This window comes from Manis javanica, chromosome 8, assembly GCF_040802235.1.
Source record: "Manis javanica isolate MJ-LG chromosome 8, MJ_LKY, whole genome shotgun sequence".
NCBI classification, from domain to species: Eukaryota; Metazoa; Chordata; class Mammalia; order Pholidota; family Manidae; genus Manis; species Manis javanica.
Window position 1 is genome coordinate 37,583,036 of NC_133163.1, and position 23,642 is coordinate 37,606,677.

At 35.9% G+C, this 23,642-nt stretch overlaps 1 protein-coding gene across 1 annotated transcript in view; it reads left to right on the forward strand.

Moving 5' to 3' along the window:
• The window catches only part of KCNH5 (potassium voltage-gated channel subfamily H member 5), a 320,361-nt gene that overhangs the window by 198,165 nt on the left and 98,554 nt on the right, over positions 1 to 23,642 (forward strand). The window contains exon 8 of the mRNA XM_037006649.2: positions 5,595 to 5,794. Within this exon, the coding sequence (XP_036862544.1) occupies positions 5,595 to 5,794 (200 nt within the window). The remainder of the gene's footprint in view (positions 1 to 5,594; positions 5,795 to 23,642) is intronic.

Sequence of the window (23,642 nt, forward strand, 5' to 3'; positions counted from 1 at the left end):
TGATTGTGCATCACCAGCAGTCTCTACCTATGTGCCTTTTTATTTTCTACAGTCTCACATTCCTCCTGCCTCTGCTTCTTTCTAAGCTGGTTTTAGTATTCCTGAGAAACATGCAGAAGAGAGATCTGTGCTCCAAGGCTGGCATAGCTCACAGCGCCCTTGCTTGAGACTGTGTTCAGCACCTAAGACAGCTCCCTCCAAAGTGTTTTTTTTTTTTTTTAAGTGACCTCACTAGTCTTTGTATCAGCTGGGCAACTGAACCAACCAGAAGGTTGTGAAGTCCTATGCAACCAGGTAGGTCCCTGGATGGAGGGGTTCAGGGTAGTAGTAGGTGTATAAAAAATAGGGAGGAGATGGGTGCTAGGAGGGAGCTGGGGGCCTCTAAATATGACATACCATTTTAATCTTTGTTTTTTTCTGGTTGCCTGACAGTTGATGTATTTTGGGAACTTTTGTTGGACTCAAAATAAATGAGTCTGGGATGATGAGGTCAGTATTCATTTAGCATCTGTTACTATGGTTCCTTTTATTTCACAAACATTATTCGGTATTTCCCAGCTAGTCTTTATCAAAGTTACAAAAACTTCTATAGTTATATAGTCAGTGTACTAATTTTATTTGAAGTCCAAATGAATTGTGCTCAATTAAAGAATAAAGAAAATGTATTTACTTAGCATAAAGATAGCATAACTATCAGAGAAAGTTAAAGGTTAAATCAAGCTATTTTGATCCTTTAATTCTTTGTTTTTACTTTATGTTGTCTTACAGTTCTTTTGAATTAACAGTCATCTACATCATTCCATTCATTCTTCTCCCTCCCTTTCTTCATCGTTGATTTACATATTGATCAACATAGATTTATGATTAATTTCCTAAAATTAAGTGATTCTTTGGAGTATGTAGGAAATAATAAGGACATCATTCCCATTGAGAACATTTTAACATAGTCAGTTGTTACGACAATCATGGATCAGCTGTATGCTGGTGAAACCTATCAAATATTATGCCGTAATTTGTTAAGTTCTAAATATTATCCCTTATTCTGTCTAAATTTATCTTACTAGTTAACAGTTAATACAAATAATGATTCAAGTAACTCATTATATTACCTGGAATTCCCCCTTCAAAATTCCAACATCCCTGAGAGGGATAGTACATTAACTGGTTTTCAATATTTAGAACCTAACATAAAGTAATTAATGAGATCAGTTTCTAATGGGATAATTGGCATAGTTTGGGTGCTAGATAGGATGGAGCATAGATAGTGAAGACTGGGAAGAAGAAAATGTCTGGCTCATAGTCAATGCCTGGAGGGTGCCTATACGTATGGGGCATCCAGAGAGACAAGGAACCATTGTGAGAGAGCTGGGAGGAGAGAAAGACCTTGAAACTAGAGGTTTCTGAACATAAACTTGTTCACTTTATTCTAAGGCCAACTGGCATAATACCAGATATTTTAACAGGCTGTGAGCAACACATATAATCATATATTGATGGAACATTTTCCTTTCATATCTTAAATAATATTAGTAAGGGTGGACTTTAGTGAATGCAAATAGGAAGGGAAATAGCTGAATCATCTACATGGCATTAATAATTACCAGAAATGCATCCTCGCTTATCAATATTTAAGGTACTCAGCCTAAAGCCATTGCTAACTTGCCAAGATTTATAAAAGGATGATAATTAGGAGAGGTAAATGTTGGATGTCATCATGAATAGCCACAAAAATCTAAAAAGTACAAATCACTAATGAGATGAATGGATGCAGCTTGCCCTAAGACGCAAACAAAATGAAGTGACTAGAGAACACTCCTGGAGAGACCTGGATATCATCCTTACCTGTTTTCGTGAGCAACTCATAAGAGTAGAGGCTGAGTTACAATTAGTTAGCTGAACATAGATTTTTTTGTTTGACTCTGAAAACTGTTTAACCATGAGAAATAAGCTGTTTAATTCATATACTTGGAATGGCTATACATTTGTCAATTTTTATAAACTATGTACTGGAAAAGATCATTAGCCTTCTTTCAAAGAATGTGATTTGGGAGAACTGAAGACTAATACTTCTCAGTAAGAAGTAGTGGATACTACTTGAAAGCAGGGGTTTTATCTGTCATTTTATTTATCACCATATTCCTAGTGGCTAGTGTAGGCACTGGTATATAATAGGTGTTCAATAAATATCTACTAAATTCACCAATGCTGACTGAATAATGAAATCTGTAATTAGTTATATTGGCATCATTCAATCTTTTGAACTATGACTAGGTAGTTAGGGAAGACCTCTGTGATGAGCTGGGTTTTGAGCAGAGACCTGAATGGGGAGAGGAAATAGACCACATGAAGATCTTAGAGAAGTGTGTTGTAGGCAGAAGAAACATTTAGTGAAGGGGCCCTGAAGAGTCAATAATTTAGAATGTTTGAGTAGCATCAAGAAGCTCCAACTGGCACAGAGAACATGAGGGAAGACTTGGGATCAGTGATCAGTGAGGGAGGCAGCACTCTGATTATATGTGGGCTGGGACCATGACTATGTTGGATTTAAGTCTAAGTGTGATGGGAAAGGTTTAAAATAGAGGAGGGCCAAGATCATCTCATTTTTCTGCTGTGGGAAAGTTTGGAAGGTATTTTGATGATATTGAGGACAGTAATGCATAACCTTTCATGGATGTTTACTCCCTGTTGGACGTTTTAACTGTTGTCTATGAGTTATCTCATTTAACACACTCTTTGTAAAGAATTCTAGTGTAATTTTAAAGTTATAAGTGAGGAAATGGAAGCCTAGACAAGTTTAGTTACTGGCCCAAAGGCACACAGCTATTAAGTGGGAAAGCATGTACTCTTAAAGACTTTGCAAGGATGCTGGTAGAGGTAGTGAGAAGTGGTTGAATTGAGGTTTTATTTTGATGGTGGAACCAACAGGAATTGTTGATGGCTTAGATGTAGGGGATGAACTGAAGAGTGAGTTGAAGGAGGACTTTGTAGTTTTTTGTCTCAGCAACTCGGTGTGGCTTTGCAATTTACTGAGTTGAAAAGTACATTTGGTGGTTGGAGAGAGGGCGTTGTAAATTAAGAGTTCTTTTTTTTGGAAATGTTTGACTTGAAAGGCTATTAGACTTCCAAGAAATATGTGTGCCTGCAATTCAGGAAAGAAGTATTACTTTGGGAGTTAGTGGCAATGATGTGGTTTCTACTGAGATTGTTATGTCCCCATCATTGTTATGTCCCAGGGCCTCTCTCATTAAAGATGTGCCCATTTTTCCTGGGAACCCAGACTACAGAGGGAAATAGTGTTGTTGCTTGATGTGGAATATACTTGCTTTCACTAAATTTTTTGAAATGTATACTAGTCCTAAGTGTTGAGAATAATTTTAAGGAAGAAGTGTTTCTCTTTTTTAAAATGTACATATATCATAGATATATACATAGACGTACAGATCTGTCCATATGAAAATTTTATAAAATTGTATACATGAGAAATGAGTATATATAAAAACCTTGTGAAATATGAATAAGGTCTATAGTTTATTTGATTGTGTTGTGCCATGGTCAATTTCCTGATTTTGAAAAGTTACTGTAGTTGTATAAGATGCCATCATTGAGAGAAGCTGCATGTTGGGTACATGTGAACTATTTGCATAATTTTTCCAACTTATTTCAAAGTAAAGAAATTAAAAAATGTATATATGTAGAATTGAACATCTGTCTTTAAGTTATGACCTTATTTAGGACACCAACTCACATGAAAATGGGAGGCAGAAGTGGGTAACTTTGTCATATGCCAAATAAATGGGTATTGATTATACTTTCCATTTGCTAATGTTGCAGACTTTTAATACATTGGCAGTTTTATTCATATGTTAGTGTATTAACTTTTTATATGAGCAGAATGTGTGCATCTTCAATGTACTCCAAAAAGTGAAATGTGTGATGATTTGTTAAACTAAAAGGTAGTAGTAGGATACTTTATATATTTATATTTATATATTTAGTTAAATATAACATATTGCAAGCACCTCAAGGAGCCAGACAAATTAGACATGTCAAAATAATAGGTAGTTCTGTGATATTTATTTTATTTATTGATGACTTAAAATAGCTGGACACTATTCAAACATTATTTCGTTAACTTCTAAAGCTCTCATTATTTTAAAACCATAAATTATCTTTATCTTTTCTGAAAGCACAATGTTTCATGTTATATGATTCTTCTACCATTAATTTGTTCACATTATTTTTGTTTTTAAGTATAAATATTCAAAGTTTTAAACACCCAGTTGAGAAATATCAGCAATATATTCTTCATACTCAGCTTTAACTGGGTAAATGCTTATAAATACATAGCTTTTTGTTATGAAATTATAATTTGTTATATTCAAAGAACAATTATTCTTAAAAAAAACCAAATGTTTTCCTGAAAATACACTAAGTTCTTCACTAGCTCGATTTTATACCACTTCCATCAAATGGGATTCAGTCAATGAAACAGGAAAATGAAACTGCCCACTCTTTATTTAGAGGAATCATTTTTCAAATGCTTGGAGGATATAGAATGGAAGTGATCATTGTCTGATATTCCACTTATTTGTGAAATGCTTATGCAATATATGCGGTCACTAAACGTTGTGTTTACCAAATATTAAAGGGCATAAAGTACTACCTCCTTTTCAAAAGAGCTTTCTAGTAACAAAGGAATGATACTAAAAGGACAGAATAGGGTGAGTGGTGTGTGATAGGGGATATGCTGAATTTGGGTTGAACTCATTGCCTTTAAAAGCTTTTATAAGATCAGGTCAACTTTGGTAGCCTGACCAGATCTGGAATGAAAAGATTTGGTAAATTATAGGTTGAAGGAGGGAGTAGCAGTCAAGGGCACTAAAAAACCCTGTCCATTTATCTACAGGTCCCTGTCAATAAATAACAATAGTTTGCAAATTGGCTTTATGCTTAGTTAAAATGATATAATAAAAAAACTTGTAACACTGGGATACTGACATGAGTTTAATAACTGAAATTTCAGGTACTCCTGAAGTTTTATTTTAGCTGTTATTTCTAACCCATTTCACTTCAGAATCTTATAAAAATGGAGCACTGTAATTTGTCTCCATTCCTTTTATTTCTGATATTCTGTCAAAAATATTCATAAGCAGGGATATATTATAGAAGCTGGAAGAAGCAAGCAATAAGAAAGAGCATGCATTCATAAACTGGATCATCAATCCCAGGAAATTTAAATTGATTAGGCTTCCTTTGGGAAGACAAGGCTGGAGGATAACTTTTAGTCATAAGGCTAGAATTTCTTAGGCAAGTTATAACTTTGGAACATTTAGTTCTTTACAAAATCTATTAGCTACTCTCATGTTTTGCCACATTGACTAGAGTGCTGCATGCTCATAAAATTATGTTTATTGTACTGAATGTACATTTACAGAGCAACACCAAATCCATGCTCTCTTCTCAGGGGTTAACATGCATTAGACCCTATAGTTTAGGGAGACATCTCTGTCAAATGATTCATTGACTTGGCCAATATTCATATTACTTTTTGAATTGGGATATTTGTTTTATTTTCATAATTTCCTCTCTTGCAGCTCTTCTTTATGCAACTATTTTTGGAAATGTTACCACAATTTTCCAGCAAATGTATGCCAACACCAACCGATACCATGAGATGCTGAATAATGTACGGGACTTTCTGAAACTCTATCAGGTCCCCAAAGGCCTTAGTGAACGAGTCATGGATTATATTGTGTCAACATGGTCCATGTCAAAAGGCATTGACACAGAGAAGGTATGGGTTATTATTGCTTATTTTCTATTTCTTTAGAGCCTTTAGATGCTGGTAGCTATCCCACTCACATATTGCCTGTATAACTGCTTTGTAAATGTTACTCTGTATTTCATAAATGACATACCAATCAATTATTTTATGTATTGAGGGCTTAGAAGGTGCAAAGCGCTCAACCATTAATTATCAATCAGTACTAGTCATCACACTCAATTTAGAAATTGTGGTTCCTGAAAATAAGTAATTATTCCATTTCTCTAAAATGCTCTCATTGCCACTCAGAGTAATTTGCTGCATTCCTCTAAAATTCTTAGCAGTGCTGCCATTTCTGGTGTTAGATTTTATTCTTGATTTCTCCTTTGACTTTTTGCCATTTAAAATATAGCAGGAAACTTTCTTCACTGTGGGCTAAGAAATTATATTTCTTCTATGCTATCCTCCACTTAAGTCTCTCCCCAACTCCTTCACATGTTTATAAAGCGACTTATAATTCTTTATTTTCCTCTTTTCCTTTCAAAAATATATGAATTGGATACCATCCTCCCCATTCATCTGACATCTCTAATTTTTGCTTGTGTTTTCATGGAATCTCTTTAAAATTTTCCTGTCTATGTCATATTAGGGGCAAAGAAGGACCCAAAGACCTTTTCACAATAAATAAATAAGCAAACACAAAAAAATTAATAAATTCTCACTTCCTACACCTGGGTGTTTCACATCAAATATAGGGAATGACAAATAGGGCTTGTGCACAAGTTTTAAAGAAAACCAAACTTGAATGATTTTCCTTTATAAGCATCAGTGGACACTATTAGTTTTAGGCACTGATTTTGACCTATAATAATCAGACAGCACATCACCTTCCTTGCCATTTCTCACAAATTTGATTTGTTCTTTTAACATATGAGACTGACTTGTAGGTTTTCTTCAAGATCTACTCAGCAGTCACCTTTCAGTGTTAAAGGGAAAGAACAAATGAGCAAAGGGGATGTCCACTCAGAAGAATTACATGATTCAGCAGGTAGTTTTATGCCAGAGCAAGTTGGTAGTGTTGTCAGGAGGAGAAGGTTGAGGAAGCATTTAGGGAATAGACGTGGAGTGGAGTAGCTGAGGGAGAGAAGCCTTCAGAAAGAGTGTAGATGAGATACTAGGGCAGTTATGTAGAGGAATCATGAGAGTGAAAATTGTTCCTCTTTCAATATTTTACAAGATGCAGTATTAATTTTCTACTTAAACAGCCACTTGAAGTGGAATGTATGAGCACAGAGAGGAAAAGGTCAAACCACATTGCTGTGGAATTTGATTCGGGTATGCCTGAGTGCCCAAAGGCAGCACAGAGTCTTCCTCAGGGATGCAAGCAACAGGCAGTGTTTAGGACGTGAAATGCAGGCTGTCCTTTGAGGTCCACGTTCGGTGAGCCTGAGATCACCTTGTCAGTCACCATCTCAGTCAGAAGTTTTTCTTTCCAGAAAAATGCAATGGGGTCATGTGGTAGCTGACAGAAAACACGAGTAAAATAATGGAATAATGGCACATTACATTAGAAAAGAGCCAGACCCAGAGCCTGTGCCACAGGTCTGGTATGTGCCATATGTATGAGTCCCCGTTCTCTGTATTCCCAGATGCTGGGTTGGTTCAAGAATGGAACTGACTAGATTCTCACAAGCTTCCCTTCCCAGACCTGTTCAGCTGCAAGCCTTGTGAGGGTATAATACACCAGCCTGGAAGTGTACATGCCATGAAGCAAGGAATGATTTCTGGGGGTTCTTATTATTTACTACTTTTTCTTTGTTTTGTTTGTTTATCATTTGTGCTCACAGAAATAAATGTACTTCTGTTTAGTAGAGTGTGGAAACTGGAATACAAGGGAAAAAGATGGGGAGGCTAATACTGAAGGTGAAATACAATTTTAATTCAAATAAAATAATTTTTAAATAAGTAAAAATATTAAATGAATTAGCTTTGAGTAAGAAAAAATTATGGATGTCACTCCTAAATGAATGGGGAATCCTTACAGTAGTTTTGACTAATAACAGAAGCAGATTTAAATAACTGTGGTAAATATGAGAATTTTGTTGTGCATGTATAGAACATATCTAAAGTTTAATTTAATGTGGCAATAAACTCTCTGTGTCTATATTGATTTCTTCCAGTGTGCTAAGAAAATCTCCACCCAGATGCATAAGAACTAGTGGTAAGAGCACTATAAGTAAAGAGACATATGATAAGGTCTGGGTCTAGGAAGGGGATTTGGCAGATCCCATTAAAAGTGTAGCCAATAAGGCTGAACTTAAAGATACAGTCTTAGACTATACACCATATGCTATACTGGACAGGAAGAATACAAAAATTGGCATCCAATCCTCTGTTTTTAGTACAGATCCTAACAACCCACATGCCTGTTAGGCATTTAGTTATTTAGTTATGTGACAAACAGATAATATTTTACTTTAAAGTGTAATATGTTACTTTAAAATGTAATAATAAAGTATTGAAGTATAGACAGAAGAATTAGTAGCTAAAACAATGAGTAGGAATAAATATTTCAGAACTAGGCTTTACTATAGATAAGAACTGAATGTATGTTAAAGGACACATCACAAATGGAACTGACATATTATTTAATTACATATTTATATAAATTATGTATGTAAAATGAGCTAAAATTCTAAGAAAATATTTAATAAATTAATATTTATTAATAAATAAATATCACATTTATTCCCACATGATATAAATGAAGGACTGAGAGTTAAATGTAAGAAATAAGAAACCATAAACCCCTAAAAGAAAATATGTGAATATATTTATCTTTGCACATATTAAAGCAATAGAATATACAACAAAGTGACTGTTAAGTAGATTTGGCTAGAAAATGTAAAATCACTCAGATAAAACACCATGAGAATGAAGATGAGATAAAGCATTTGTGACAAATATTACAATTTTAAAGGTAAATTACCTTAATATATAAAGTGATTTTGGAAATCAATGAGAATTAGAATACTTGGGGAGAAAATGAACTGAGTAGATAATTTATAGAAGACAGAAATACAAATTACTAATAAACATACAAAAAAAATCTTATTTTCACTTACAATGAATAAATACTGAAACAGCAAGAGACCATTTTTAACATGTCAAATTGCCAAAGATAATGCCCAATCTTAGCAAAGGCTGTAGTGACTGACATTATCATGTAATTCTGGCCTGTGTGTAATTTGGTAGGACATTTCTTGAAAGCAATTCGACCAAAATGATATACTAAATTTTGGGATATGCTAGAGTTCAATCCTTGTTTTTCTTCCCTTTTCTCTCTATATTTCTCCTTTGGTTATATCAAATAATTTTATGACTCTAAAAATATATGATAACACCACCCAAATATACATACTCATCATGGACTTATTCCCTGAACTACACTCTTTTATCCAACTTCCTACCCATGTCTGTTGAAGTTGTCCACAGCTGAACTCCTAGTCAATCTCCACAAAAGTGCTCCACTAGCATTCTTTCCAATCCACTCCACCCCTCAGTTGCTTAGGACAAAACCCCCCACAAATAAAATCACCAAATGCTGTTGGTTCCACCTCCATTTCATTCACCTGGTCCAAGTCACCATTGGTCCTGCCTGGGTTATTTATAGCCAAATAACAGGTCTGTGCTTCCATTTTTGTCCCTTTATTGTATATTTTTAGCAGAGCAGCCAATGAGCTTACATGGCTTTCATAGTAAAGTTTTGTCTCTCTCTATCATACATTCATCTGTACTGAAGGCTTTTTGATAATAAGAATAAAATTGATTGAACCTATTAAAATATTAAATAAGGGTGGAAACAAGTAAATGAATGATTGATAATAGTAATCATAAATACTGTAATTATAGTCACAATCTTACTGTCTGTTTTATGTTACTATATACTATGTTTCTTATCTCACAATTCGGTTGTGAGATTTCTTTAAAATATTTTATTAATACTAGTTCTACCTGATTTAATTATAAGTACATACTGAAAAAGATTGAAATGTATGACAAGTTTCCCTGTCCTGATGCATCTCTTCTCTCATTAGTTCTAAAAGAGCTATATTTTTCAGTTGCTAGTAAAACAGAATTTAATTATGTATTGCAGCTAATTAGACAAAAATCTTCAGCCCAGTTACTGAGATTTCCTTTTATCATTTTCACATATTTAGTTTTATAGATTTTTTTAATTCATCTTTGCTCCACAAGCAAATTAAACACTGTGATTTAATTCAGCCTTAACTTGCCTTATGTGAATAATGCTTTTTCTAATACAAATTTGGCATTAAAATTAGTAGCGATGTGGAGATTGTAGCATTTCTATCATGAAAGGTTGCCCTAGGCAATATTTTCTATATAGGATAATACCTAGATGAATTTTATTTAGTTGCAAGTAGTTTATTGAGTACTAATTACTACAGTTGCTTTAGATTCTTTAAAAATTTAATAACCAAAATCTGTCTTGTGGGCTTTGCTACTTGCTAACATTCTGTGCACTTAAAAGGCAGAGACATGGGTGGAATGAATGAGGATTTACAAGGGAAAGGGGAGATTATGGGAAAAAAATAGAAAGGATGATGGTTAAAGCTCAAAAAATCTATCTTGCAATTTGAAATGACTTTACTGGAAAATAATTCAAATGAAGTAAGTGGCTAAAGACTCTATTTTCAGTTTTGGGGACCATATGAAACATGTGCCACTTGTATAACATAGTGTAGACTGTTTATTTCCTATCATACTGGATTTTTTAGCTTGTTTTATAGAATGAAGCTTAAAACTTTCCCATTTTTATTTTCCACCATCTCACATTTTCTAATGATTTTTCTAAAAAAAATCAGTAGGTGAAAAATCTTTGGTCTTCATTTCTTGTTTCATCTGTTTTGTAATAAACAGAAAATATGGGTAGAAATATGACATTATATGAAAGTTCTAGGAGAATTACATAAAATATTCAGGTCAAATTATGCCTTCAGAATTTCAACAAACTGAGACTTCTAACATTTTAAAATCTTGGATTATTCTTTAACCAAAACTATTACAGATATACTCTACTTGTTCCAAATATAGTAGGCAATGTATATTTTTTTTACAATTTATAGTTCTTTTAGTCAGTTTACTTTTATGTTTTCTTGTTAACTTAGCAAAACACATCTAAATATTTGTTATATTCCTAAATCTGAAAAACAGGGATAGGTCTAACCTAGCATCATTTTCTTGGTTCAATATTTAAATACTTTAAGAGATTCCTATGGTGATATACAGCTGAACCTCTGAAGGCAATAAGTCATTACTGACTTATCTCTTTTCTAGCTGACCTACAGGCCCTCTCTGAAAAGGCAGACTTTATTTGAAACCTCAGTTTTATTTTTTCTTTCATCTATCAGAAATTAAATTAAAAAAAGCCTCTCCAGGGTTTATTAGAAACGTTACAAGTAAATGAAAACTTTAAGTAATAACCTTCTATGGTAGTATTTTGGAACCATTCAAGTATATATAATTTGTTATAGCTTTTGATATAGTTTTAAGAGTATGCCAGTGTGATTTATATTGTTAGCTAATATACTTATCAGTAAGCTTTTTGTGTGTCAGGTAGCAGGCACTATTATTTTTCTCCAGTAATGGTAGGGAGGCATTGTATAACTAAATTAAATCCTGAATGACCCAAATTTCTCTCTAGGAATAATACTGAGAGCATTCTTTTTATATCCCATGTTGAAATTCCTTTTGTGGAGTAGTGTGGGCTGGTGTAGTAGTGTGGTCTAGAAGAAGATACGTATAAGAATTATATATAAGAAGATATATATGGGAGGTCCATATAGGGCCGTGGATGACTTACTCAGTAGCCTGGCTTTATCTAGATCATGAAGATTGCATTTCATGCTCTCATGTTCCCATCTGCAGTGGAGATGCCACCCCCCACCTCTTACTCAGGTGGCAAATAATTTAGTCTATTGTGGCAATAATTTATTGTCCTTTACCAGTTATAAACTATGAGAACTTGGTCATGCCTGGCACCACTTTTAATCTTAGTCTTTGCTTGCTATTCAGTGTATACTGTTGTCTTTAAAAATAGATGAAAATAGAGCCTTAATTGGAGAGTAACTTGGATGAATAAAATATTCTGGTATACATACACACTGAACACAAATATGTTTTAGACTTTGGGGAAAAAATTAACTCCTGAATGAATCCATGTGCTGCAGACAATGTTATTGCAGGAGTAGGTGTGTGTATCCAAACTATTATTTTGTTCTGAGCTGCCTTGATTGATCTGTTTATTCACTAGAATGAATCCATAGAAATGTCTATTGAAAAACCTGTTTTTGAATAAGATCATAGTGCTTCCTACAACTTTTACAGTCTACTAGATAAAGATAGGATTATGCAGGTGGTTGGATTTTATAAACTGAATTTAAAAAAAGTTTCCTTGCCTCTGATTTCTATTGTTATTTAACTGTGTTTGTTATTTTATTTTTCTTCCAGGGCTTTGTGGCTTTCTACTCTCCACCCACTTTTCTATCTCTTTCCTAGCTTTTATGATAATGCCTAAAAGATGCCTGTCTTTTTGGCTTAGGCTGATTGTTTTTGATTTTGGATTAATTTATTCTGTGTGCACTACTGAAAAGCCACTTTTAGCTGCTTTACTTGTAGTGCCAAATAACCATGGGCATCCTTGTCTGGCACAGCAGAAGGCAGCAAGAGGGTGGAAAAAATAAATACATTAAAAGAAACAGAAACATTGTTATGTAAGAGATTCCTCTCGTTGTTCACTGACAGCTGCCTGCGGTGCTCCCCCGCGCCCTTCCCCTGGGTGTGGTCCTGGAGGCAAGGGGAAGATGATGCGCATGGCTGTGCCGTCTGGTGGCTTTCTCGCAGCTTTGCTGGTCAGGAGTCGTGACCTGTCTGGGGACCTCCACACATTCCCTTCTTTTCTCACATCAGCATTTTTCCTTCTTTCTTTATATCTCGAACTTTTTTGAGCAAGTCTTCACTCCCCTCATTTCTGCTGTGATATCTCTGAGATATATAAGATACCAGCTAAAGAAGGATCTATACTGTGGTAGAACTTACAAATAAGAAATTACCCATCCTTTAAAATTTACATCCACATAAAAGGAAACCATGGTTTTGTTGGGTATTAGAGTAATTGCTGTAGAGTAGTAAATAAAAAATAAACACAATGCCTTTTCCTGGGTTGCTCAGAGTCTAGTGGGGGAGGAAAAACTTAAGTAATGTCAGGTATAATCATGATTCCAAATCATAATGACACATAAATACAATATAGGGAGCTATGTAATGATTTTTTAAAAGGAGAGGGGTGAATCTAATTTATGTTGCGAAGATGTGGATTAAAGAAGGCAATAGAGAAAGCAATAGAATTTCAAAATTAAAGCTTGGTTAGAAGTTGAAACACTTCACATATTTTATAATAAAATGCAAATTACCTATGTACTAATCTTCTAGTAACTCATTTGAAAATGAAAAACCATAGAAAGGAGAAAAAGCAAAATCCAGTTAGTCCATTAACTGCTAATAAATTATTAGTTAACTGACATTAATTAACTATACATGGCCTATACATCCAATGTGCCTTAGAATAACTTCAAATGAACATTCATGTTGTTTAAAAATCTTACTCTAAAACCAATAACAATACACAAATCAATAGAGGGGCATATTGACTCTACTGGTACCCTAATCATGATGAACTAATTAGCACATATTGTTTAGAATGAAAACTGCTGTCCTGTTATCATCACTTTTACCAAGGATGGATAAATGCTAGAAGCAGAGTATTTATATAACCATTTGTTTCTAAAAAATGTTTGATAGAAATGCAAAACTGTCACCTAAAATTAGAAAAAAGAGCTAGAAAAAGAAGAAAATATAATAAGCCATCTATAGTCCGACCACTCACAGAAATATACCTTGTCACATTTATTCTGTGTGATTATGTTTATATAAACATTTGTATTCTACTTACATGTTGTATTTTTATTAATCTCCTATAACTGGATATTTAAGGTATCTAATAATTATATTAATGTAAACACTGAGAATGGAGTTTGCTATATCAAAGACTATGCACATTTTAGAGTTTATATTATTTTTATAATTTATTTTTTCTTAAAGATGAATTAGCTATAACCAACACATTATTTGTGTTCTCTTTTGGAATAACATTGTTAATACTGGGCTTTTTCTTTTAATCTTTGTGAATTTAATAGGCCAATAACCTTAGTGTGTTTAATTTTTACTCTTTACAACACATAGGCACTACAATTACTCCCATTTACTAATACAGAAACTAGGCTGTAAGAAATCAAACGACTTGCCTTGGAAAGTAGTGAAATCAATGGTTACATAATTTTATGTTTTTAATGATTCATATACTTCAATAAATCATAGAATACAGTACAGTTAGAAGTGATTCATTTATTCAACCATTCTCAAGACAGTTGAGAACCATCCTTCCATGTATAAGGAAACAAAACTAAAATCCCAAACTGAAAATCCTTTTCCTATTGATAGTAACTCGATGGTCATACTTCATTATCATTCAAATTTTCTATTAGAAGGATTTTGATCTAACAACGGTTTATTGACCTTGAAATAAAATATGGTATGGTTAGAGGAGAAATGGAAAATGTTTTTTAAAAGAATTCTGCTGAGAGTTGAGGCCTGACAAGGTTTGGATAAGAATTCTTAAATATTAGGTAGAGATTGATGGTATAGGTTAGTGTTTATTTTAAAGACTTGTTTACTATTCCAATATTCAATAATAAGTGTTGGGTAAGCCCCTGCTTACACTCAAGACATTTTTTCAGTCTCTGGAATGACAATGGTGAATGAGACATTCCCTGAGACATGGGACGTGGATCTAGCAAGACTAATCAAATAATTTCCACTTTCTTTGACCTGCTTGAAACTGTTTCACGTCTACATGAAAACGTTCTTGGCCACCAGGCTTGAAATACCTGGAAGACTACCCAGGTAGAGAGTGAAATGGCAGAGTCAGAGTTTGTTTCTGATTCCTGGGGTTCTGACTCCAAACTCCATGCCCTTTGTCTTGCATTATTCTCTTATTCCACATCTATTATGTATCAGACACCACACTAGGCACCAAAGACTTTTAAAGCTCTGAACAAGATAGCCAGGGTCCTTGACTCATGAAACTCACACTAGTGGGGGAGACAGAGAATTCTGATTACATGAATAATTATTATTCTCCAATTCCATAATAAAAATTCAAATGATTATGGAGTGGTAGTATTTAAGGTAAAAGAGATTTTGTTTTAAGCTTTGGTTTTCTTCTACGACATACAGAAGGTAGTTCCCACCTGCATTGAGATTGGCAGAATAAATGTCCTATTCCCAAACAGACTCTGTGATATTTTGAAACATCAATTTTTATGAGCATATTATAATTATACGATCTTTGATGACTATTTTGTAAGTACTCTGAAGCCAGATAATAGTATGATTGTAACAATTCTTGTTTCTGTTTTTATTAATCAATACAAAGTACATAATTTTACTAAACTGAATTGGTATAATTATAATCAGGAACAATGAAACTTGGACTTTAAGTGAGCTTATGCTGCCTAATTTATGATGAATATTAGATTAATATTCAGACTTCTCAGTACTGAAGAAAAGTTCTTTTACTGGCATAGGCCTTAGGAAAGCTGCTTTCATTTGTACAGGCATTTAGTATATAACATTTCAAACATACATACAAAATATATTTTCTTAAATTCCTTTAAGAACTAAAGTCCCCTTAAGAATGGAATGTTTTATTTTGTTATGATTAATATACATTTACATGAGCAACATTGTGGTTACTAATTCCCCCCATTATCAAGTCCCCACCGCATACCCCATTATAGTCACTGTCCATCAGCATAGTAAGATGCTACAGAATCACTATTTGTCTTCTCTGTGCTGTACTGCCTTCTCCGTGCCCACCCCCCCACTATGTGAGCTAATTGTAATTCCCTTTTTTACCCTTATCCCTTCCTTCCCACCCATGCTGCCCAGTCCCTTTCCCTTTGGTAACTGTTAGTCCATTCTCAGGTTCTGTGAGTCTGCTGCTGTTTTGTTCCTTCAGGTTTTGCTTTGTTCTTATACTCCACAGATGAGTGAAATCATATGGTACTTGTCTTTCTCTGCCTGGCTTATTTCACTGAGCATGATACCCTCTAGTTCCATCCATGTTGTTGCAAATGGTAGGATTTGTTTTTTTCTTATGGCTGAATAATATTCCATTGTGTATATGTACCACATCTTTATCCATTTATCTTCTGATGGACATTTAGGTTGCTTCTATTTCTTGGCTATTGTAAATAGTACTGCAATAAACATAGGGGTGCATATGTCTTTTTGAAACTGGGCTGCCGCATTCTTAGGGTAAATTCCTAGAAGTGGAATTCCTGGGTCAAATGGTATTTCTATTTCAGTTTTTTGAGAAACCTCCATACTGCTTTCAACAATAGTTGAACTAATTTACATTCCCACAAGCAGCATAGGAGGATTTCCCTTTCTCCATATCCTCGTGAACATTTGTTGTTGTTTGTCTTCTGGATGTTGGCCATCCTAACTGGTGTGAGGTGATATCTCATTGTGGTTTTAATTTGCATCTCTGATGATTAGTGATGTGGAGCATCTTTTCATGTGCCTGTTGGCCATTTGAATTGGAAGTGTCTGTTCAGATCCTCTACCCAGTTTTTTTTTTTTTTGAGAGGGCATCTCTCATATTTATTGATAAGATGGTTGTTAACAACAATAAAATTCTGTATAGGGGACTCAATGCTCAATGCACAATCATTAATCCACCCCAAGCCTAATTCTCATTAAGTCTCCAATCTTCTGATGCATAACGAACAAGTTCTTACCTGGTGAACAAATTTTTACATAGTGAATAAGTTCCTACATGGTGAACAGTACAAGGGAATTCATCACAGAAACTTTCGGTTTTGATCATGCATTATGAACTATAAACAATCAGGTCAAATATGAGTATTTGTTTGATTTTTATACTTGATTTATATGTGAATCCCACATTTCTCCATTATTATTATTATTATTATTATTATTTTTAATAAAATGCTGAAGTGGTAGGTAGATGCAAGATAAAGGTAGAAAACATAGTTTAGTGCTGTAAGAGAGCAGATGTAGATGATCAGGTGTGTGCCTGTAGACTAAGTGTTAATCCAAGCTAGACAAGGGCAACAAAACATCCACAGATGCAGAAGATTTCTCTCAAAACAGGGGGGGTGAGGTTCTAAGCCTCACCTCTGTTGATCCCCAATTTCTCACCTGATGGCCCCCCTGTGACTGTGCCTGTCTTAGGTTGTTCCTCCCTTGAGGAATCTTACCCGTCTCTGGCTAACCAGTCATCTTCTGGGGCCATACAGGGAAATGTAAAGTTGGTAAGTGAGAGAGAGGCAATATTGTTTGAAAAGGTTAGCTTTTTACTTCTTTGCAGATTTATGCCCTGTGGCTTTTATGCCCAGTATTTATCTTGAGGTATCTTTATCACTTGGAAGAATTATGATACTCAGTAATTTTCGATATGAGGCACGAATTCTACTAACGGGTTGTAATTAGGAAGGAAGAAGAATAGCTGTAGGAGTAGCAGATGGAAGAAAACATGGGAAGATTAATTATTTCTTTGACGTATCTTCTTGTAGAGTAACTTAAGCATGTATAGGTTTTAAACTACTAATTAATTTGCATACACATATTAACATAATGGGAATACAGTTACATAACCAAAGCAGACCTATAATTACCAGCCATCTCCAGTGAAGGCAAGAAAACCAGTTAGGCTGCCTAGGCATTTGTGATAACTTATCTATGATATGGTGGATATTGTCCAACTGAACTGGAACAGTCTGAGAGAAATCAGACAAATTAAAACAACCCATTCTTGGGGACTGTTCACATCCCATATGTTCTTTTAACAGTAGATAGTCTGTAGTCGTAAGATTTCGGAGCGCTACAACTTGCACTTCTCCTAATTCTTGGTTGGGTTCCAACAGTACAGATCCAGTCAAATTTGTTGTTTTACTGTATGCACAGGCCAGCTTAGATATCTCCTTCTTCATTCCAATGGCAAGTCCAGGAACTGGTGGGATGAATGCAGCTACAACTGCAGCATCGCCTGGATCTTTGTTGAGGTTTTTTGATGATCATCTTCTGGTATGACTCTTCCAGAGAGTGCTGATGTTGGAAGTTCTTCTTCATATTGTATCTTAGTTCATTTTCTGGGTAGCCAAATTAGGCTTTGATCCTCTGTATAAACACAAACAGACCCTTTGCTCACACTTTGATATGCCCTTTATACCATTGTGTAGAACTCATTGGAGGTCACCACACAGGAACTCCTTTTTTTTTTTAAGAGAAAGGAATGTTATCAGAAAAGTACACCTACATAGGTGATCATCTGACACCCTTTAAGTGATCAAAATTAAGGATATTTAAAGCATGCATTAATCGTTGATTTACAGTTAGTTTTATCCTATCAGGGAGTAATCCCCCTTTTCTTTCTTTCATTTTTTTTCCTTTAATCTACACTTACATGAAGAATATTATGTTTACTATGCTCTCCCCTATACCAGGTCCCCACTATAAACTCCTTTACAGTCACTGTCCATCAGCATAGCAAAATGTTGTAGAATCATTACTTGTCTTCTCTGTGTTGTACAGCCCTCCCCGTTCTCCCACCACCCCCCTTATGCATGCTAATCTTAATAACCCCCTTCTTCTTCTCCCCCCTTATCCCTCCCTACGCACCCATCCTCCCCAGTCCCTTTCCTTTTGGTACCTGTTAGTCCATTCTTGGGTTCTGTGATTCCGCTGCTGTTTTGTTCCTTCAGTTTTTCCTTTGTTCTTATACTCCACAGATGAGTGAAATCATTTGGTATTTTGTCAAATGCTTTTTCAGCATCTATGGAGATGATCATGTGGTTTTTGTCTTTCTTTTTGTTGATGTGGTGGATGATGTTGATGAATTTTCAAATGTTGTACCAGCCTTGCATCCCTGGGATGAATCCCACTTGGTCATGCTGTATGATCCTTTTGATAGACTGTTGAATTCTGTTTGCTAATATTTTATTGAGTATTTTTGCGTCTACATTCATCAGGGATATTGGTCTGTGATTTTCTTTTTTGGTGGGGTCTTTGCCTGGTTTTGGTATTAGGGTGATGTTGGCTTCATAGAATGAGTTTGGGAGTATTCCCTCTTCTTCTATTTTTTGGAACACTGTAAGGAGAATGGGTATTATGTCTTCTCTGTGTGTCTGATAAAATTCCGAGGTAAATCCATCCGACCCCAGAGTTTTGTTCTTGGGTAGTTTTTTGATTACCGTTTCAATTTCTTTGCTCGTAATTGGTTTGTTTAACTTTTGTGTTTCTTCCTTGGTCAGTCTTGGGAGGCTGTATTTTTCTAGGAAGTTGTCCATTTCTTCTAGGTTTTCCAGCTTGTTGGCATATAGGTTTTCATAGTAGTCTTTAATAATTCTTTGTATTTCTGTGGAGTCTGTCATGATTTTTCCATTCTCATTTCTGATTATGTTGATTTGTGTTGATTCTTTTTCTCTTAATAAGTTTGGCTAGAGGCTTATCTATTTTGTTTATTTTCTCAAAGAACCAGCTCTTGGCTTCATGATTTTTGCTATTGTTTTATTCTTCTCAATTTTGTTTATTTCTTCTCTGATCTTTATTATGTCCCTCCTTCTGCTGACTTTAGGCCTCATTTGTTGTTCTTTTTCCAATTTCGATAATTGTGATGTTGGACTATTCATTTGGGTTTGTTCTTCCTTCTTCAGGTGTGCCTGGATCGCTATATACTTTCCTCTTAAGACTGCTTTTGCTGCATCCCACAGAAGTTGGGGCTTGTGTTGTTGTTTTCATTTGTTTCTATATATTCCTTGGTCTCTATTTTAATTTGTTCATTGATCCATTGATTATTTAGGAGCATGTTGTTAAGCCTCCATGTGTTTGTGAGCCTTTTTGTTTTCTTTGTAGAATTTACTTCTAGTTTTATACCTTTGTGGTCTGAAAAATTGGTTGGTAGAATTTCAATATTTTGCATTTTGCTGAGGCTCTTTTTGTGGGCTAGTATGTGGTCTATTCTGGGGAATGTTCCATGTGCACTTGAGAAGAATGTATATCTGTTGCTTTTGGATATAGAGTTCTAGAGATGTCTATTAGGTCCATCTGCTCTGCTGTGTTGTTCAGTGCTTCCATGTCCTTACTTATTTTCTGCCCAGTGGATCTATCCTGTGGGGTGAGTGGTGTGTTGAAGTTTCCTAAAATGAATGCATTGCAGTCTATTTCCACCTTTAGTATTTCTTTCACACATGCTGGTGCTCCTGTGTTGGGTGCATATATATTTAGAATGGTTATATCCTCTTGTTGGACTGAGCCCTTTATCATTATGTAGTGTCCTTCTTTATCTCTTGTTACTTTCTTTGTTTTTAAGTCTATTTTGTCTGATATTGGTACTGCAACCCCTGCTTTCTTCTCGCTGTTGTTTGCCTGAAATATGTTTTTCCATCCCTTGACTTTTAGTCTGCGCATGTCTTTGGGTTTGAGGTGAGTTTCTTGTAAGCAGCATATAGATGGGTCTTGCTTTTTTATCCATTCTATTACTCTGTGTCTTTTGATTGGTGCATTAAGTCCATTTACATTTAGGGTGACTATTGAAAGATATATACTTATTGCCATTGCAGGCTTTAAATTTGTGTTTAGGTAAGGTTCAAGGTTAGCCTCTTTAGTATCTTACTGCCTAACTTAGCTCATTTATTGAGCTGTTATATACACTGTCTGGAGATTCTTTTCTTCTCTCCCTTCTTATTCCTCCTCCTCCATTCTTCATATGTTGTGTGTTTTGTTATGTGCTCTTTTTAGGAGTGCTCCCATCTAGAGCAGTCCCTGTAAGATGCCCTGGAGAGGTGGTTTGTGGGAAGCAAATTCCCTCAGCTTTTGCTTTTCTGGGAATTGTTTAATCCCACTGTCATATTTAAATGATAGTCATGCTGGATACAGTATCCTTGGTTCAAGGCCCTTCTGTTTCATTGCATTAAATATATCATGCCATTCTTTTCTGGCCTGTAGGGTTTCTGTTGAGACGTCTGATGTTAGCCTGATGGGTTTTCCTTTATAGGTGACCTTTTTCTCTCTAGCTGCCTTTAAGACTCTTTCCTTGTCCTTGATCTTTGCCATTTTAATTATTATGTGTCTTGGTGTTGTCCTCCTTGGGTCCTTTCTGTTGGGGGTTCTGTGTATTTCCATGGTCTGTTTGATTATTTCCTCCTCCAGTGTGGGGAAGTTTTCAGCAATTATTTCTTCCAAGATACTTTTCATCCCTTTTCCTCTCTCTTCTTCTTCTGGTACCCCTATAATATGGATATTGTTCCTTTTGGATTGGTCACACAGTTCTCTTAATATTGTTTCATTCCTGGAGATCCTTTTATCTCTCTCTATGTCAGCTTCTATGCTTTCCTGTTCTCTGGTGTCTATTCCAACAATGGCCTCTTGCATCTTAGCCATTCTGTTTATAAATCCTTCCAGAGTTTGTTTCATTTCTGTAATCTCCTTCCTGGCATCTGTGATCTCCCTCAGACTTCATCCCATTTCTCTTGCATATTTCTCTGCATCTCTGTCAGCATGTTTATGATTTTTATTTTGAATTCTTTGTCAGGAAGACTGGTTAGGTCTGTCTCCTTCTCTGGTGTCTCTGTGATCTTGGTTTGCCTGTAATTTTGTCTTTTCATGGTGATAGGAATAGTTTGCAGAGCTGGGACGAGTGACGGCTGGAAGAACTTCCCTTCTTGTTGGTTTGTGTCTTTCCTCTCCTGGGAGAGCAGCGACCTCTAGTGACTTGCGCTGGGTAGCTGCATGCAGACAGGGCTCCTGCTTCTTGCCCGGCTGCTATGGGGTTTATCTCCGCTATTGCTGTGTGTGTGGCCTGGTTGGGGCCGCTGCTCCAAAATGGTGGAGCCACTTTGGAGGGGGAGCGGCTGGGAGGCTATTTATCTCTGTAAGGGGCCTCTGTGCTCCCTGCAGCCCAGGGGATTAGAGTGCCCAGAGATCCCCAGATTCTCTACCTCTGGACTAAGTGTCCCACCGTGCCCCTTTAAGACTTCCTAAAAGCACCCGCCAAAACAAAATGACCACAAAAAAAAAATGGCTGCTCGTTTTTCTTTATTCTCTGTTGCCAGCCTCAGGCACCTGCTCACTGGTCTTGCAGCCCTGTTTCCCTAGTATTGGGGTCCCTGTTCCTGTAAGACTTCCAAAAAGCACTCGCCACAACAAAACAACAACAACAACAACAAAAATGGCCACTCGCTTTTCTTTTGTTCTCCGGCGCCGGCCTCTGGTACCCCTCGCTGGTCTTGCTGCCTTGTTTCCCTAGTATCCAGGACCCCACGCATGCACTGTGTCTGCGCTCTGGTCCGGATGGCTGGGGCTGGGTGATTAGCAGTCCTGGGCTCCCTCTCCCTCTCCGCTCTGACTCCTCTCCTCCCACCGGGATCTGGGTGGAGGGGCGCTCAGGTCTCACGGGGCCAGGGCTTGTATCTTACCCCCTTTGCGAGGCGCTGGGTTCTTGCAGGTGTGGATGTGGTCTGGATGTTTTCCTGTGTCCTCTGGTCTTTATTCTACGAAGAGTTGTCTTTGTTATATTTCATAGATATATGTGGTTTTGGGAGGAGATTTCCACTGCTCTACTCACGCTGCTATCTTGGCTCTGACTCTACCCAGTTTTTAATTGGATTATTTGCTTTTTGTTTGTTGAGGTGCATGAGCTCTTTGTATATTTGGATGTCAACCCCTTATCAATATGTCATTTATGAATGTATTTTCCCATAGTGTAGGATGCCTTTTTGTTCTATTGATGGTGTCCTTTGCTTTACAAAAGCTTTTTAGTTTGATATAGTCCCACTTGTTCATTTTTGCTTTTGTTTCCCTTGCTCATGGGGATATGTTCATGAAGAAGTTGTTCATGTTTATGTTTAAGAGAGTTTTGTCTATGTTTTCTTCTAAGAGTTTTATGGTTTCATGACTTACATTCATGTCCTTGATCCATTTTGAATTTACTTTTGTGTATGGAGTTAGACAGCAATCCAGTTAAATTCTCTTACATGTTGCTGTCCAGTTTTGCCAGCACCAGTTGTTGAAGAGTCTGTCATTTCCCCATTGTATATCCGTGGCTCCTTTATGGTATATTAATTGACCGTATATGCTTGGGTTTATATCTGGGCTCTCTAGTCTGTTCCATTGGACTCTATGTGTCTGTTCTTGTGCCAGTACCAAATTGTCTTGATTACTGTGGCTCTGTAGTAGAGTTTGAAGTCAGGGAACATAATCCTCCCCACTTTATTCTTCCTTCTCAGGATTGCTTTGGCTATTTGGATTCTTTTGCTGTTGGTATTTTGATAGGGATTGTACTGAATCTGTAGATTGCTTTAGGCACAATGGCCATTTTGACAATATTAATTCTTCCTGTCCATGAGGACGGGATGTATTTCCATTTATTGATATCTTCTTTAATGTCTCTCATGAGTGTCTTTTCAGAGTATAGGTTATTCACTTCCTTGGTTAAGTTTATTGCTAGGTATTTTATTCTTTTTGATGCAACTGTGAATGGAATTGTTTTCCTGATTTCTCTTCCTGCTAGTTCATCGTTAGTGTATAGGAATGTAACAGATTTGTGTGTATTAATTTTGTAACCTGCAACTTTGCTGAATTCAGATATTAGATCTAGTAGTTTTGGGGTGGATTCTTTTGGGTTTTTTATGTACAATATTATGTCATCTGCGTC